The 17,900-nt window shown below is 38.0% G+C and overlaps 1 protein-coding gene across 5 annotated transcripts in view; it reads right to left on the reverse strand.

Annotated features, from left to right (window-relative positions):
* Positions 1–11,840, reverse strand: part of TASOR (transcription activation suppressor) — a 33,252-nt gene extending 21,412 nt beyond the window's left edge. For all 5 annotated transcript variants that reach the window (XM_076346289.1, XM_076346288.1, XM_076346287.1 and 2 more), the window contains exons 1-5: positions 11,363–11,840; positions 3,751–3,896; positions 2,501–2,593; positions 1,594–1,666; positions 50–141 (exon numbers count right to left, since the gene is read on the reverse strand). In XM_076346289.1, the coding sequence (XP_076202404.1) occupies positions 50–141; positions 1,594–1,666; positions 2,501–2,593; positions 3,751–3,896; positions 11,363–11,753 (795 nt within the window). In that variant the 5' untranslated portion in view covers positions 11,754–11,840. The remainder of the gene's footprint in view (positions 1–49; positions 142–1,593; positions 1,667–2,500; positions 2,594–3,750; positions 3,897–11,362) is intronic.
* Between the last annotated feature and the right edge of the window lie 6,060 nt (positions 11,841–17,900).

Genomic DNA, 17,900 nt, shown 5'->3' on the forward strand with positions numbered 1-17,900 from the left:
TTACCAGTAAGCAATATAATCCTTCAAGAATAAACAAGATAAAATTTACCTTTATTATTTTAAAAACAATCACATCTCCAGTTGCTCCAGCTTCTAGAGGATTAGGCTGCAATAAATCAGCATACCTGGAGATATATACACCTGAGTATAAAAAAGAAAAAAACAAACCCCCCCCACATTATGCTGAATGTTAAAATATTAGAAGTTTAAGAAGCATTACATGGGATTAAAGCTCAATGTATACCAAACAACAAAGATAAAACACTCTTTTTGGAATATGATCAGAGAAAGGTGTAAGGGCACGTTCACAATTTGCAACTTCAAGACAGTAGAATAAATGTCTACTTGCACCATCTGCAGCATGAAACACCACAGCAGAATACGGACACTAATTCAGTTTGAAAAGAGCACACCCACATTACTGAAAGTGTTGTGACCAAGGACAAGCCCTGACCAAAGGATATACAGATACTGCTTTCAGGTGTTTTTGTTTTTGTTTTTTTTTTTTTTTTTTTTTTCTCTTCGAACAGCTGAGGTCCTTCTGTACAATGACCCACTGCACAATGTGGAGATAAGCAGTGAAGGTATGATTGAGAAGTAAGGCAGGAAAACACTGGCATCCTCAGCAATCTTTCATCCTACACTGTTGACAAAAAACCACTGTTTTGGAATTGTGAATTGACACTCAAATGGAAAGGTAAAATAATTTCTTGCTTTTCAACACTTCAACCATAATTTCATAGATTTGAAGGCCTCAGACACACACTGTCATCTGTTGGTCTAGCTGACCACCTCAGATCAAATAACTGTAACTGAACTCAGGTACTCAGAATAGCATCCATTTTGCTTAGGTTCCTCTCATTCCAAGTCTGTATTTAACTGCTTTGATAAATTGCTCCAGAATCTTTACTGACTAAAACAGTAAAATATTATATGCTCGTATTCCTTTGTTCTCCCCCGCCTCGCATCTGTTCTGCTTTCACATTCATATTGGCACCTCTGTATCATGTTACTTACAGAGGATGACAAAATTATTTCTTAATTTTCTATTCGAAAGGCTTTGCAAGAGGAACTTTGCATCTTGCACTTTCAAATTTCTTAACACCTTGTGACTTTCCCAAGTCTCCAATTTATCTATGCTCTTCTTGGATTTGTGGATTCAAGAACTTTAGTTCTATCTACATCAATACTAAGCTGAGCAACTACTTCCATTAAGTATTTCTGAATGCACATATATGCATATATGTATGTACAAACAGAGAGAGGCACACAGCCATAGATTGCATTAGTTCTTTGGCCTCCAAATTTTACTGGGAAGACATGATATATTGGTTTGACTTAAGCCAAAATGAGAATTAGGTTTTCCCTTCGGGAAAAGAATTTAAATGAACTAGCCAAAAAGAGAGTTATGAAATAATGTTCTGAAGTCAATCTACTTTGCTAAAAATACCTAGCTGTGATGTTCCTGCAATAAGTGATAGAAAAAGGACTGAAAGTTTACACAACTGCATCACATTAACTGCCACCTCATACTGAATAATACCAGCACATACAATCAAAAGATAGTTGCACATATAATCAAAAGATAGTTACCCATGGAAGGGCTGCCGAGAATTGTTATTTTGGAGTGGCCAACCTGCAGCCCCTTTTCGCATATGCTTTGGATCTGAAGAGAACAGACATTTTTTTAAGCAAGTCTATCAGGAAAGCCAGAATATGAACAGAACAAACGGTGAGAAACAACAATTACAGAGTTTTGATTGAGCTAAAAAAACCCCCCAAAACAGACCCCCAAAAAACCCTTACAAAGCCACCCAGAGGTAAGACTAGTCTGAATTGCTATATAAACTGTGCAAGTCAAACACTCAGTATGAAGCAGTTACACAGACTCACACGTATCTTAAAAAACTCAGCCTCCCTATACCTTAAACACACTTTATGAACATTACTTGCTTTTAATACACAAAGCAGAAGTAAACCTGCCAAATCGATTGAATACTTAAGAAATCCTGGCTCTATAATAGTAGAAAAAGCACAGAAATTCCCTTTCCATCACTTTCATTAAGAACATATGATCAAAGAAGAGACACAGAAGGTAAGGTCCATTTTCTAATATTACAAGTTACCTTCTCCCTGAGGTAACTGCTTCTTGACTCAAAAAAAAAAAAAAAAAAGCCACATTCCTTTTCATTTAGGGAAAAAAACACAAACCCAATAAAAACCCACATATCACCCAGAAAAATCTACCCTTTTATTGATTTATAAAACAGAGAAGATACTTTACAGAGACATGTCAATGGAGCAGAGAATAAAGGATTTAAATGGTGACATATTATCTCTCTTTCCCATCCTTCTACACTTTCCAGTGCTGAACTTTGCAAAAATAAGTTAAAGATTAATAAGTGAGTCAATGAAAACACTCAGTTTAAAAAAAAAAAACCAGAAACTCTTAATTGAAAAAAGAAGGGAAAGCATTTTATATGCAGTTTTGTTTTCTTACCTCAGGTCGATCAACCATCAGAAACGCATAGGTTTCAGAAAGCTCTTTTTCTAGGCGACCATCAAATTTCAGCTCTCTGCGTTTTTCTGTGAACTATTATTACAGAAAATTCTTAACACATGTAGACAGATTACTGCCATCACATTCAAGTGTCAATGTTTTAAGGCCCCATCTATCTTAGCAGATCCAAGTGTACAAAAATAATCAAAAGATAATTTGAATGAGACTATAGTATGCTAAAATTAAATTTAAAAAACATTATACCCGTGGGAAACATCATTGGCTTAATCTGCCCAAAGATTTCTTTCTTCCTTTTTTTTTTTTTAAGGAAGAGACACTCTTCCAACAAACCTGTGTAGTTACGTTTTAGTGTTATCTTCGTAACATAACTATCTAGAAGCACCCAGCTCAATGCCTTCCATATCACCTTTGAAATTCCAGAAATAAGCCTTTTTCTCTTTTTAGGAGACAGGCCATTATCTTTTATGTTGTGCATGTACTTTTGCAATTGCACCTCACTGCTACTGAGGTGGTTTTCATCAGTTGCAATACTCCTTAGCTGTAACCATGAATCATAAATGTTATAGTAGCAGAGGAAAAAAAAAAGCTTCGGAGTTTACCTTATAGTTTCAAGATAATAATTATAGCAAACCAATTATATATTCTACTGCTCCATACATGAAGCTTTTTGGCACTGGGACAGAAAACTTATTTCACAGTTATGAAAGAAAGCCAAGGCTGGATTTAAGAGACACCAGATAAGGTACAGCAGAAGTGCTTCAACGAAGCACTTACTAATTCAAGTAATCAACTCTTTTAGGTACTTCTTGGAAAACAACAAAATTACAGAGACTATGTAAACTTAGTATCAGAAAAATATTTTAATCTTAAGTTTCATAGGAAGTATCAGGCTTTTCAAATAAGACACTATAAGATCTTTCCAGGTTATTAAAAATATGTAAAAATTAAGAAAATTTTTGAAAACTAAAAATGCACAGAGACAAGTGGTGCCAAATACTCAAAAAAGACTAAAAGAAAAAATTGTATCTGGCAGGCAAGAGTTTATGTCTATGCAGTAATAAACTTGCCTGAAAAATAACTGCTTACATTTTGCGGATGTGAGTTTGCAATTAAATATCAAGCACATAAGTAGAAAATAATCTCCACGTCTTTGCCTCTAGACTCAGAAAAACATTAAATTTCACTTGACTTGTACCTCATTCATAAAGAGAAGCCACAAATATACTCACTTCCTTTTCCAACAGTTCACTATGAACTAAGCTGGCTCTCTTGTAATTAAAATTGGACACTGAACTTGGTTCCAAGTAAGATGAATGCAGAATCTTCAAAACATCCTCAAATTCTCGAGAGCCTACAGCTACTGGCTGAAAGAGTGCTATAAAAGAAATAAATAAAATAATAAGCTCCAATACACATCTGAAAAAATGCCAAAATTTTCTAGTTCATTGACAGTTTATACATAAAGACAAATGGTTCATGATTACATTTAGAATACAAAACACCTGAAATATTTGAAAAAGATGGAATTTAGGCTAGAAAGTTTAAGTTAAAGTTTCCTAGAATTATAGCATCTTAAAAAAAAAAAAATCACATTTCTTTATGCTTTAATGTTACTCTTGAACAGCTAGTTCTCAGAAGTTAATAAGGGAAGCACCTCAAATCTGAATCCACCCTTTGAAAACATCTGATATGCATTGCAAAACACTGTAATTAAACTTTTAGAACTTGAATTAAACTAATTAGCTCTTTTAATTAAGAACCAGGAACAAATTGTTCTAATAAAAACCTCAAAAACAGTTTCATAGTTTAGATGCTCTTTAGAACCATTATGGGGTTTTTTGTTTGTTTGCTTATGGTAATAAGGCTAAATATGAATAAATTCAATACTGTCTTAGTAAGTCAAATAAGCTCCTATTATTAAAAAACACATTGTCTGTGTTCATACTTTATGATCTTATCCCTTACAATAACTGCTTTAAAAGGAAAGCCCTTCATTTGTTGTACAAATCCGCCTTTTGAGCAAACCTTTGCCTAAGTTCGCACAGTAAAGTGTTCATCTCCCCAAGCTGCTTTATTTGTATTCGGGTACTGAAAGCGACAAACTGATCAGAAGAGCAAGCTAAGAGTGGGCCAGCAGAGAATCTCAGTGCAGATTTTGAGAGTAATGTCTAGGAAAACAATACTCTTGGGGGAACTGAACTAGTTCAGTATGGCAAGTGTTTTTCTCCCAGGGGTAACTTCCAAAATACTCACAGTGTGTGCAGTATTTTTGTGGTATTTGCAAACCTCAGACAGAAAGTATTCCCAACAGATATTTCTGAGACTGCTTTTGCTCTTTTTGTAGGAGGGCCTATTTTTCTCTACTAAAATAAACCCTCAAACCACCACCACCTGAAATCGCTAGAAGTTACAATAGTTAGGAATGAACTACAATAGTACTAGTCTCACATAAAAGACAATCTACCATTATTCTAACAGCAAATCAAATCTAATTACATCTTGAGAGTGTATCTGCAACTTCATTGAATAATATGGTAGTAGATTTAGACAGTAATCTTTTACTCATTTGCAGGAAATATTTACTGCATTAGCCTCAATATAAAACAAATGTTCTAAATGAAAACTGAACTGTTTTGTATTATCTGGTAAAAGCTGCATTTACACACACACTTTATAATATAATACCTCATCCGCAAACTAAAGTAAAGCAATGATGCCAATACCATCAACAATGAGTAAGTGGTTTTTTAAGAGTGGAAGTTATGAAAGTGATTAAGAAACTTATTATATAACATCCTCCTTAGTAACAATGCCTTCATTCTTGAAACGCTGACAGCAATATGGGAGGAAAGATAATTGGAAGTGAAAGAAATTCTCAACTTATTATTACTAAGATTGAATGCACTTGTACTGAAGAGAGAAACACTTGTTAGTAAAATATAAAACAAGCCTACTATAGATATACACACACTGGAAAAGCACCTCCTGTCCCAACCCCATCCCCAAACACCTCGTAGATCTTTCTGACAAGGAGTTATTAAACTCTAGTGTTGTAGTGCACGAGTTTCACATATCGCCTGCTCCTCTTCTGTCTAAAAGGACCAGAAAGCTAAGGCAGAAGGTTACCAATGCCAGCTGCTTGTCCAAATTTCCTGTTTCCTTAATAGTGATTACTGTACACCACCCCTTCTCCTTCCCTCCCCCTAGGAATACATGCTCAAACCCAGCCTATTTCTTCCATCTTGAGTTCAGGCAAGTAGAAAACTCTACAGGACTAGTTAGAGTGACCACAAACTATACGCAATGTCTTGCCCATTTCCCAGATGCAAATCTAGGAAGAGGCATATTATTACATCAATTAAGATCCTGTCATTCATTCAAATATTGTCAACTACATTCCCATCTGTGTTGAAACATTTCCTGCTTTGTGGAAAGTTCTGACGAGCGAGCTGAGACAGAGTTGCCCAAGAACAGCAAGTCCCCCTGTTCTTCAACTAGGGAGAACCTACATAAACTACCATACAATTAGCTCTCAACAGATTTATGGAAGAGTTCTACCTAACGCCTTAAATTATGGAATACAACAAATTAGATTTTTTTAAAGACTGTTGCATTTTTTTTCTTCAGTTTCTTAGCAGAGGACTGAAAATATGTTTTTACTACTATTGTTACTTATTATTGAATAATATATATGTACTTTTTTGTACTTCACCAAATTTATATTCCAAACAAACATCATCTAAGTTCACCAGAGATACTACTGAAGCTAGAAGAACGGCTGTTCCTACCCCTGTAGTAAAGACAGATCAAAACTGAAATATTTTTAAGTATTTGGGCACAAAAGTAACTTTTGAGATTCCAATTTTTCAATTTGGGAACATACAGAACATTAAAGCAAGACTGATTCCACCTAATTGATTGTATCAGTCCAAGAACAAGACCTTACATCCACCTTTTAGTAGGAAAATGCTTAATAATCCAAAAACTTCACTGTAAAGGAAATTCTATTCCTTTGATGTTCACTGCCCACTCAATACAAAGTGAACAAGAACAGCAACTACAGATATAATCTTGCCTTAGTTTACTTCACACATAAATTAAGTGATTGGCTTAATGATCAGCTATTGACTGAGAAAAAAGGAACATGAATGAAATTTGTTGAATGTATAATCCTTACAGAACACACTACTTATGTTTTGAAAAGTACTTATAAACACCAAATTTCATCCTATCTGCCTGACACCTTTTCATATATAGTAGTGGCAAACAATCCACACTTGGTTTGAGAACTAGACAGCACCCACTAAGCATTTCTTCTTCAGGGGCAGCCTGCTAATTTTCTATCTATTGCATTCTATTTCTGAGTTGCCAAATGATGGATGGAGCAAGGAAAATCTGCTAAACTGACTGCACAACAGCATTGTAATCATAAAGTAGAAAAATAAGTCACTTAAATTTTTTGACTGTTGTATATGGTAATTTCTCTGAAATTAAAAGCTAAGAGTGCATGGCATAAGCTTTTTTTCCCTTGTTCGAGTATGACTCTTCAAACACACTAATCATATGCTTCATGACAGGCTCAAATCCACTTCTGCAGTTCTTCCAGAACTTGAGGCACTGCAGGCTTCAGGTTCTTACTAAAAACCTGCAACATTACCTACTGAGGTAACTAGCAAGGCAATACTTTTCAATTTGTCATCTAAGCATTGGTGCTAAAAGGCAGCTATTTTCTAAAAGGTTAAGGTCACTATAGAAGGACCTGTACCTCACTTAAAAAAGGAGTTCAGAAGCAAGAAAAAAACCTGGGAAGGAAAAAAAACCTATAGAAGGTCTACTAAACTAGATCTTCTACAGCAGTCACCAAATCCTATGTTCACAGGCAAAGGATGAGATCATTAAGCTTATCTCCAGTCCTAAATTACTTCAAGACCAGAAGTGCGTGCATATGTATTTTTCAGGCTCACTATACAGACCTGATGTGGGTATACTGCACCTTTATTGGACCCATGTAAATTAAACAGTCATTCATGTAAGAACTAATCTGCAGTATCCTTATAACACATACAAGTCAATTATTGTGGTTTTTGCTGGCTTGTTCTGCAGAAGTAAAACTAAGTAAATAAATACTGGTTTTGTTCAGTTTCTACCCAGTGTATTGGAACACATGTAAGTATTTTTAGGTGGAAACTAAGATTAGCTAATATAGTACCTAGTCTAGGGACAGACATTAGACTGGATGGTTGGATGCATGTAATTCCCTAGAGGCTTTAAGTTTCTCTTTCACAGCTGTCCAATGCTTCAACTTCAGAAAACCAAGTTTGAAGTTAGTGGGCTTGTGTTGTTTTGGTTTTTTTTTCTTTTAAGTCAGAATGTGAAGAAGAGGAAGACAGAGACATTCTCTTTCAGGAATCCTGAACTAACTAACTTTCAAATGAAGATATGTAAATTACTTATTTTATTATCAGGTAAGTTGGCAGAATGCTAGCACTTTTCACAAGCAAGTGCTCCTGCTACAAAAACTCCATTGAGAAACATCATTTTCTTTAAGTCTTCATTTTTTAAGACCAAGACCAAAAATCTGTGGTGCTAATGAACCATAATGTTGTTACTTATGTGATTTTTTTTGGCCCAAAATGTCTTTTGCTCTCAAAAGGTCTAAGTAGTTACCAAGTTCAAGGATTCCTTAATGAAATCCCCATATAGAAATAGCAAATACGCATCTCTACTAAAGATATGGAAAATTAGAAGACAAAAGACAAGGCAAAATAAAACATCAAATACTATTAAGCAGAAAAGGGACAATCTAGACCTCCAAGCAAGTACTGCTAAGACTTCCATGGACAAAAGCAAGACCTTTTTTCCCCAACTCAGCCTGAGAAATAGCAGTCATTTGTTAACTTCGTAGACTACGGAAATAAATGTCCAACCTTTACCAACAAGCAACCCCTTAAGTCACTGGTTGCTACTTGAGCATGTTTTTTGGAATTGCCTTTTGGCATGAGGACCACTCATAGAGTTCAGTAAGTGAAAAAATACCCCTCCAGCACTTTATCTTGGGAGTTGGTTTTCTTCATCCTATTAAACAAGGATCTTTGACGTTTCAGGTAGACTTGGACACCCGAGAAGGTCTGACAATCAAATTAGAAGAGGCCATGACAACTGGCTATAGTACTAAGATTAAAAAAAGAGACAAGCTATTCATGAGAGCGTAACACTGTTACTAAACTGCATGTACCAAGAAAACAGAAACTTTCAAGTCAGTTTTAAGCAGGAAAACAAATGCACGCACACATTAAAAAAAAAAAATCTCACAGCCAGCCTTTTTTACAGTTTGGTTTCCTGAATTCTTCCAGTAGGAAAAAAAAAAGGAAGTCAGAAAAAAGATTCTCTATGAACAACTAACCACAGTTAGTTTTAAGAAGTATGTTTCCTCCAGATGCATTTCTCCACATTAACAAGATTCTTTCTATTGACTTTTAGTCCCTCGTTAGTCTCTAAATAGAGGTGGAGATAAATTCCAGAAAGGCTAAATAACCAGCTAAATCCTAACTTTTCCAGGATTTTCCCCTTAAAAATTGAATCTGCAAAACAAAAATGCAATTGCTTCACAATCAAAAATTGTTCCCAAAATACATTTTGGTGCTTAAAGAAGAAAAACAAACCACCAAAAAAAACCCCCACCCACCCAAGTAACAAAGTCATCCTGTACAGATTTTACAGTTTGTACATGACAGATTAGTCTTCATAATCAAGACAGCAGGGATCTCTCAGGATGGTATGTCCAGGAATAAAATGGAGGTTTAAAAGCAAAACAAGGACAATTCCAATACAAAGAAGGACAGAAGCAGCTTCCATGTGTATTGTTTCATGCTGGAATTCAGAATCTAGCCAAGAAAGCTCTTCTGAGAAGGACAGATGATATTCTGATTATTTTGTAATTTAACAAGATATATTTGAACACTGGTACTAAGCATGTTTTAAGTGTATGCCACTACAATGTCAAATAACCATTGCACTGCTAATCTTCTGCTTTAATTCCAGAACTGATTTAATAGCATCATTTCTCAAACGCCAATACCATTTCCAATAGCAATTTGATTGTTCTCAGAGATCACGCTGGCAGTTTTTATGCTAGCCCACTTCTGCTAGCCTTGCCTACAACATGTGCTCTCAAAGCACTTTGCGTTATGGTATCACATGGTGTAAGACCAACAATTGGCAACCATAAGCAACTATAAGACTGCAAGCACCATGGACAGAATGGAGAAAGGTCTGTTTTGAGATTTTGGAAACAGTAACTCGCCAGTATGATTAAAATGTCCAAGAAGTGTTCTGTAAGCTGAAAGAGAAAGAAAAAAAGAAACAAGTACACTAAAAAGAAAGCCCTTAAGAATGGGTCAAGTGACCTTGACATTAGCAAGTGAATTTTAGAAGTAGGGTAAGAAGGGCTTCCCTTCTACCCTAGAAGCCACAGAAGCCTGGTATTTGAACTACATATTCTGAAACTTTTTACACACTGTAGGAGATGGTTCTGCATAGGCAAATGATGAATTAGATGACCCAAAAAAGGTATTTTGCAGGTTTTCATTCACATTGGAACCAAACGCTAGAGAGGAACTTCAAATATCTGTGGTTAAGGACTAAACATTTCTGAGATCTATTTAAATGTATTCAAATGTAACCACACTTGGCTCTGACATATGGAAGTGCAAGAGGCACCATGTTTTATCCAGACATTTTTCTGTCAGATGAATGAGACTTTTTTTCCTCCAAATCAACCCAGTCCTTTTTAAAATGAATCTCTGCCAGACTTGTATTCCCCCCTTGGGGGGTGGCAATGGGAAAGAAAGGGAAGAAAAGGAAAAAAGGGGACATTACTGCCAAAAATGGAAGGAGGGAAAGGGAAAGACTGGATAATGAAATAAACCTACCTTCATCTTTTCCTTACAGAAGCAAGCATTTCAAGAAGTTAGATGTTACTTCTCTGAAGAACTAGAAGCCTATGCGAACAGGTATTACTGTGATACGTACAAAGTTACTGACCCATGTTGATAAAGGTCAAGAACTGAGATAAGTTTCAGGGAGGGAATAAGACGTGTCTTCAACGCCACTTAACAAAATCAAAGATAAACAGAAGCCAATGGAGTCTCACGAAAAGCAAGAAATACCCCAGGCTTTTAAAGGAAGAGTTAGTCAAAAACCAAAAACCAAACCCTGGATGTTTGGAAGAGGAATGTTTCCAAGGTGAGGCACGTGAACATGGGATACTTGCCTCCGCCCTGCAAAGTAAGGAACTTTAACTAGATAAGAACAGTCTTCTGCGTACCGTCAATGAAGGACAACTTTGCTCAGTGTTTGCTAGTCTACCCTTAACAGGATTACACCCCTCTCCTGCAGAGAGGAGGTCAGGGGGAAGAGAAAAGCGAACCATCTTCTCTACGTGTCCATGTCCCAGAGAACCATCTTCTCTACATGTGATTGCATCTCCAGAAGCAGAGCCAGGATCAACACTCAAGCCCACCCTGATCACATCCAGCTTTTCCATCCTTTTAAAGCAACGGTCTGAAATTCAAGCCAAGTTTTGGTTTTGTTTTCTCCTCCTTGTGACAAAATAAAAACGAAAAAGAAAAGAGGAAAAGGTAGGGAGAGGAAAGAACGTAAAAGCTTCTCTGACACTAAACATCTTATCCCCAGCAGCCTCGCTAGTCCGAGCCATGCCACAGCCTCCTCCACACCCGCAGGATTTTGCATGCAGTTGTGTGAGGTGCATAAAGAGCCTGCCTAATGAATAAGATGAAGAGGGGAGTGAGGGAGAGAAGGGAGGGAAAGGGAAGGAACAACCTTTCTTTTCTCTGCTCTTCCTGGGGATCTGAAAGTTCCTCCTAACAGGCAGGTCTTCTGGGGGCTTAGGGAGAGGGGGAGGCCCCCCCAACACACCGCTGGGCGGCTGCTGCTGTTGTTGCTGTTCATTTGCCGTTGAGATGCTGCTCCTGCGCTGGCTGCTGCTAGTGATGCTGAGATTTGGGGGGACCTTGTCCTCTGCAGCAACAGCAGCCACCAGCAGCGCCTCCCCAGTGCTACTGCTCTCAGAGCGTCCGCCATTTTGTGTGGTGTCCTCAGCGGCTCCTGCTCTATTACTCTCCACCCCGAGGAGGCCCGCGCTGGTCTTCTCCGTCCGCTGATGCTGCTCCGGCTCCATCTCGCCACCACTGGGGACGACGGCATCCGCCATTCACTCCTATCGCCGAGATGCGAGCAGGGTAGCCCGCGCCTTCTCTTCCTCCCTCACCAAACTACCCCTTCCCCAGCGCCATGCACCGCCCGCTGCCGCTATTGCTCCCCCTCCGTCCGCTCGCTTTATGGCAGCCCCGCCACCCCCTCCCCGCTCTCTAAGATGGCGGCAGCACACACAGAAAGGGGGCGGGGCTGGAGGCAGCCCGGCTTAGCCAATCCGTTCACGGCACAAGTTATAAATAGAAGGGCAGGCACTCGCCTGCCCGCGCTGGGGGCACCGCCACAGCCGCCTTCGCGGCGGGTCTGCGAGAGAGCGGCGGCCGCTGCGGGAGGCGGAGGCTGCGGAGCCGTGTTTAAAATGGTAGCAGCAGCCGCCGCCAGCCGGGTGACACCCCGGGCTATCGGCGGCGCCTGAGAAAGGTCCCTCCGCCCCGCGGCCTGACAGGATGGGGCGGAAGAGGCAGGTCGCTCGTTTCCCGCTTCCCTCCTACCGGCGGTGTGGGGGCGGAGAACCGGCAGCTCCTTCCTCCGGCTCTGGCGAGAAGCCCGAAGCGAGGTCCCGGAGCGGCCGAGAGGAGCGCTGGGCGGGGCAGGTCCCGGTGTCCGTCGCCGCTTTTCGCTGGGAGCGGGGCCGCGGCGGGGCCCACGTCCCCGTTCCGACGGCGAGAGCGGCTCCGGTACGCAGGCAGTGCCGCTGGGGAAGAGGGGACAGAGTATTTCACTTAAAGGTAACGCCACATGCTTTGATCTACAGCTAGCAGACGGCACATCATTCATGCGATGCAGTAATGGGCACTCCGGTTTAGAATAGTCTCTCTGGAAGCGTGCTTAGCAGACTTACCCTTGTTCAGGTACAAACCCCACGGTAGCATTCAGGTCAAGTAACGCTTTGCCATCTGCATCTTGCAGGAGGTTGACTGGGCAGATGAAGATCCAGCTGCATAGGGTATGCTGTCGTATCTTGACAGACCAGCCTAAGTACTTACGAAGTCATCTCGACAAACTCCCAAGAACAAAAAGTAGCAGTGCACTAAGAATGGGAGCTCTTACTTCTTCCTCCCAAAGTTTTTTTCAAGACATTGGCCAAAATGACAAAATTTCCCTTTTTAAGAATAAATTATTAACCATGAAGGACATGCAAAAGTCTTAATATACTTTAATAGAATTCTTGGATAGTCTCATGATGAATTAGAACAGCACCAAATAACCTTTCCTCCCCCCCTGCAACATCTTCCCCTCTTATTGGGGGGTGCGGGGGTACAAACACCAACAAACTTTTGCTGTCTTTGGACTAACATCTTTAGTGTAAGGAGTAATTCCAATTAAAATAGTAATGACAGCTTTGTACAAAGACAGTATAAGCGAGACAGTTCTTACTGAATCAGTTAAAAATATGAACAATATGGTTTGTTAGACTTTCTTGGGACAAAATCTTAAAGGAAATGCGTATTATTGCAAAGACTTTTATGTGTTTAATTATGTAACTTCATTGAATTTAATCCTCTTTTATATGTTTAATCAAGTGCATGTACATGCCCTTCTAGGATCATGACAAAAGACAGATTCTATAGTAAGGGTACTTAAGTGACAATAGCTATTTGTGTTCCATGGCTTGTAAAACTACAAACTGCAAGCAAGCTTCAACAAGAAAAAACTGCATGTGCAAATAATGAACTATTTGACCTTTTTCAAAAATAAAACAACTATTATGTCTCACCAGCAGGATAAAGAATTACAGATTAACTGAAGGCAACATAATCCATTATTCATATACAAGAGAGTACCATTTTTCAAATGCAGTGAAACCGAATGTTATAAATGGTTTTGGTGCTATTGAAGCCAAGTCAGAGACTCTTTTTCCAGCAGATTTGCTAAGGAAACTAATGACGTAGTATGCTGGGATGGTTATGTGCAACACGTTTTTTCTTTCAGTGCCAGAGCTGAATAATAATGTGAAGCTGTTACAAGTTTTGTTTTACCTACAAAGAAAACATAATGCTGTATTTATGGACCTAAGTGTATAATAGCAGAACATGGAAAGGTGCTAACTTAAATTACTTCTTTGTCACAAGATCATTGTTCAGTCTGTTCTATATTCTGTAATTAAAAGAACAATGAGAGTGCCTTTAATCCTTGTGATCATGGATGTAAATCAGCTTTTAAGGAAAATCAAGGCTTTAAATATAATGCCAATAACTGGTATTTCAAAACAGTAAATAATGAAATTCCATCATATCTACACAGTTGTTAGGTATTCGCAGATGAGCTTTGTTGGATTCCTCTGCAGTACTTTAAGGCATTGCTACCTCATGTTGTCTGTCCTACACCTGTATTGGAGGCCAGTATGGAATCAAAAAGTTAACATTTATTCACCTCTGCCACCCCTGCTGCAAGGCTTACAACTTCTGGTAAAAGAAGGGTGTGAATATGTGAAACACAACTCAGCTGAATGATTTGATGTAATTATTGATAGGGAGCAGAATGAAGATCATCACAGAGCATTAAAATGGTTAATTGCCTAATTTTAAAAACCCATAGTGCCTAGCACTTTCTAGCTGAGCAGGTCACGTAGCTTCCTGCTATGGCGGGAGAGAGCAAAATGTTACAGCTTCTCTGCTCATCGTCATCGCATCTACTGTTGCACACTCAGCCCAGTACTTCCCTAAATTGGCAAAGCAATTCATGGGTTTGAAATCACATATCTATAATTTCAGTTGTGGAAATTGCAAACAGTGTTGTCTAAGGAAAACTCACCTACAGAGTTTTCTGAATCTCCTGTGTGCTTACTTGGTAGTTGTGAGTTTAGATTCATTGCCATGTTAGTTACCTAACGTGTGAGGCTGAACTCTGCTGTGTAAATTACCAGCAGTCACAAGTGCAGTAGCTGCATAACTCAAGAGTAAAGCCACACTGATGTTTTACATTTGAAATATAATGGTGAAATTTGGGCTCTTTTACTAAAGATAGCAAAGACCTTTCTTTGGCAACTCTTGAGGAATGCACTAAATTGAAAAGTGCCTGCTGAAAATAACGCATTCTTGCAGTGCCTAGGAAATACAAATACCGGATGTTTAGTTTTACAAGTAACTAGCAAAACATTAAAAGCCCACAATTTGTTTTCTTTGTTAAAAGTATACTAGTGCTGTAGTTGTTGAACAAAAGCATATATTCATTGGTTACTTACACCAATTATCTTAAATCCTGCTAACTGCAGCTATTTATATTATCATCTCAAAAGCAGCTACTGAGCTAAAATGCAGTTTTTCCTAGGCAAGGAACAAATATTTTAACCTAGCCCTTTTATTTTACTGATCTCTTTTTAGATTGTAAGTCAGAAAATATAAGTAACCTACCAACTCCCAAATGGTCTGGTGCTAATGGTAGCCTCCAGGGTGTTAAAAGAAGATAAGCTAATAATTATTAGTTTCTTCTTAGAAGTCTTTGGGGAGCCAGCCAAGTTTAAATAGGGTAATTAGTATCTATAACTATAATTTACATAAATTACAGAAACATAACACGAAACATTTATCTAATTACAGAAACATGGTGTTCAATTATCCAGAGGTAATAAAACCCACAAATGCAGTGTTCAACCTATGGATAAATTAAGACTGTCTCCCCAAGAATTTGATGTCCTGCCTCTGCGAGGATTCAGTGGTGGTAAAGAGAATATTACAGATAAGTTGTAATATTATCAGAGTAATTTGCTGTGCTTTACCTCGTTCAAATAGAATTTCCATATACAAGGAAAAAAATGGAAATACCAATCTAGCATTATTTAAGTTTGTGTTGATCCGTTATACATCTCCAAACATGTCAAACTGTTTTATTAAGTTTGGATTGGTGAAACTGTTAAAATCACTTCCAGGCTGTGTACGTCTTCAATATACAACTAGTTCAGTTGATCGGTGTTTGGATTTGATTATATCTGGCTTGCCTGCATTCACAAATGAGCAGTAATACTACAGAGCTGACTTAGTGTCCTCACTATCATTTTACACATACTCTTCTTTTCTTTGCTGTAACTTCTGGGAACATATCTAATGATTATTTTGTGCTGCATGAATCTAAACCATTGTATGAAAGACTGGAAAAATGGTGTTTTGTCTACAAGGGAGAGGATACATAACATTAGTTATCAAATATGGAAAATGCTGTTGCAGAGGAGGAAATACTCTCTATGTGCTTGGTGCCTGGGATGATGTTTAAGTTGTATCAAAGGAGATTTAGGTTAAATGTTAGGAAAAACTGTCTAGCAATAGAAGTTAAGTACAAGAAGAAATTCTTTGGGGACACTGTGGGATTTCTTTAACTGGTGTTTTAAAGTTAGGTAAGACAAATTTATTCCAGAAATGCGTTCACATTTATTTAATGTAGGTCCTTCCAACCATATTGTCTAGTCTCATTCCAAAAGAATTACTGAAAAACTTATCTATGCTTTGGGCAGGATGAAAGAATTTTCAAAAGAAAATGAGGTCTTCCAGTAGCCATTAAGTTAATATGTATAGTTGTAGTAAATATGTATTTTTTTTCTTTAGGAAAACATAATTTTAGCATGTAGATATATACATGGCATATTTCCTTGCTTGTTTGAATTATCATAGCTCTATAGACATACCGTTCACGCTAGATGAAGACGGATCTACAGACAGTGAATAACCATACGACAGTAAGATTTCAAAGACTTCAGAAGAAACGTTGAGTCTAAATTGCGTATCTTCACTGTATTCCAGTAATTCCGGAATGGAGCCACTTTGTATGGATCAACTATAGAGCCGTTCCAATCAATTCAACAAGTACTAAAGAAACAACTACAAAGAAAAGGCAACAGGGTGGGGAAACTACTGTCTACTAAATTACCCTGTAACTGTGAGAAGTATGCTTACTACCACTTTCTGTCACAACGAATACTGGAGAATATGCTAAAGCATATGTTTACAATGTATTTAGATGTGTTCAATAACGAGAAGTATAAACATCATAAGCATGTATCATAACAAATGCAAACAAGGTATGAAAAAGTCTTGCTCATTTACCAAACAACATACAAAGATGTTTTCGTAATGTACCACTTGCTTTAAAAAGATAGGTCTTCACAGTTGTACAAAATTATTTTATGTATTAATTAACATAAGACTGGGAGAGATCATCACAAAAATTACTAAGTACTACTTGATAAATGATGTAACAATTCTGGATCACTGTACCACTATGAATCTTAAATTCTGATAGATATAAAATAGGTAGCAAGAATCCCAGGTCACAAAACAAAGGTTCAGTGAAAAATCACCATAGGGAGAGATTAGTTGAATACTCTGAAGTAAAAAAAGGTTATAAAATCTGTCACCTTACTGTCTTTCTAGTTTCTGTGGTTTCTGATATTTGCCAAGCATTCAACCACGACTCCCTGGCTTGCACCAAGTGGTTTCCCACCCAAGTACAAAGCAGCTGCAGATCCCTTTGATTCTGAAATCAGATGATACGTAATACATTAGTAATACAGGTTTAGATCAGATTAATAGCCACAAAATAAAAAGACATTTATAAGGGAGGGTTGCATAAGGCTCCCTGCTCAAGGAACAAACTTGGGTGCTTGCTCCAGACATTACCTGAGTATTCTTTTATGAAAGCAAATTTAGAAATGCAAAATACTATTTAGTCTGAGCGTATTACTACAGTTGAATTTAAATAACTAGAAATTACTATTTTACTTCCCGGAAATTACTCTAGTGATGCAAAACACATCTCATTTCTTCAAATGTTTAAGTGCTAATTTGGAGCAAGGGTATTCATGCTGACTAAATTTTAGGTGCCAGGAGGTCAGAGACAGGAGAATGTATAATTAAACTTTCTTCATAGACCATGCAAAGAGAGGCACCTTCAGAAAGTTCAGAGACAAAACCTAACTTACACACTTGGAAAGAGCTTTAGTATCATGTACCAGCCATGGAGAAAATAGGCCTATGATAGTAAAAGGTGAGACAAACTGGGGAAGTAGTCTTGACTTGTCTCTGTAAAGCCAGGGATTAGTAGGAGAAATTCACCTAGTACTTTTTTCTAACATTTGTGATCCACAGGTTTAAGTCTGAAAAGATCTACTTGCATTTTTTAAAATACTGAATTTCATTTTATAATTATTTCTACA

This window comes from Aptenodytes patagonicus, chromosome 8 (assembly GCF_965638725.1).
Source record: "Aptenodytes patagonicus chromosome 8, bAptPat1.pri.cur, whole genome shotgun sequence".
NCBI lineage: Eukaryota > Metazoa > Chordata > Aves > Sphenisciformes > Spheniscidae > Aptenodytes > Aptenodytes patagonicus.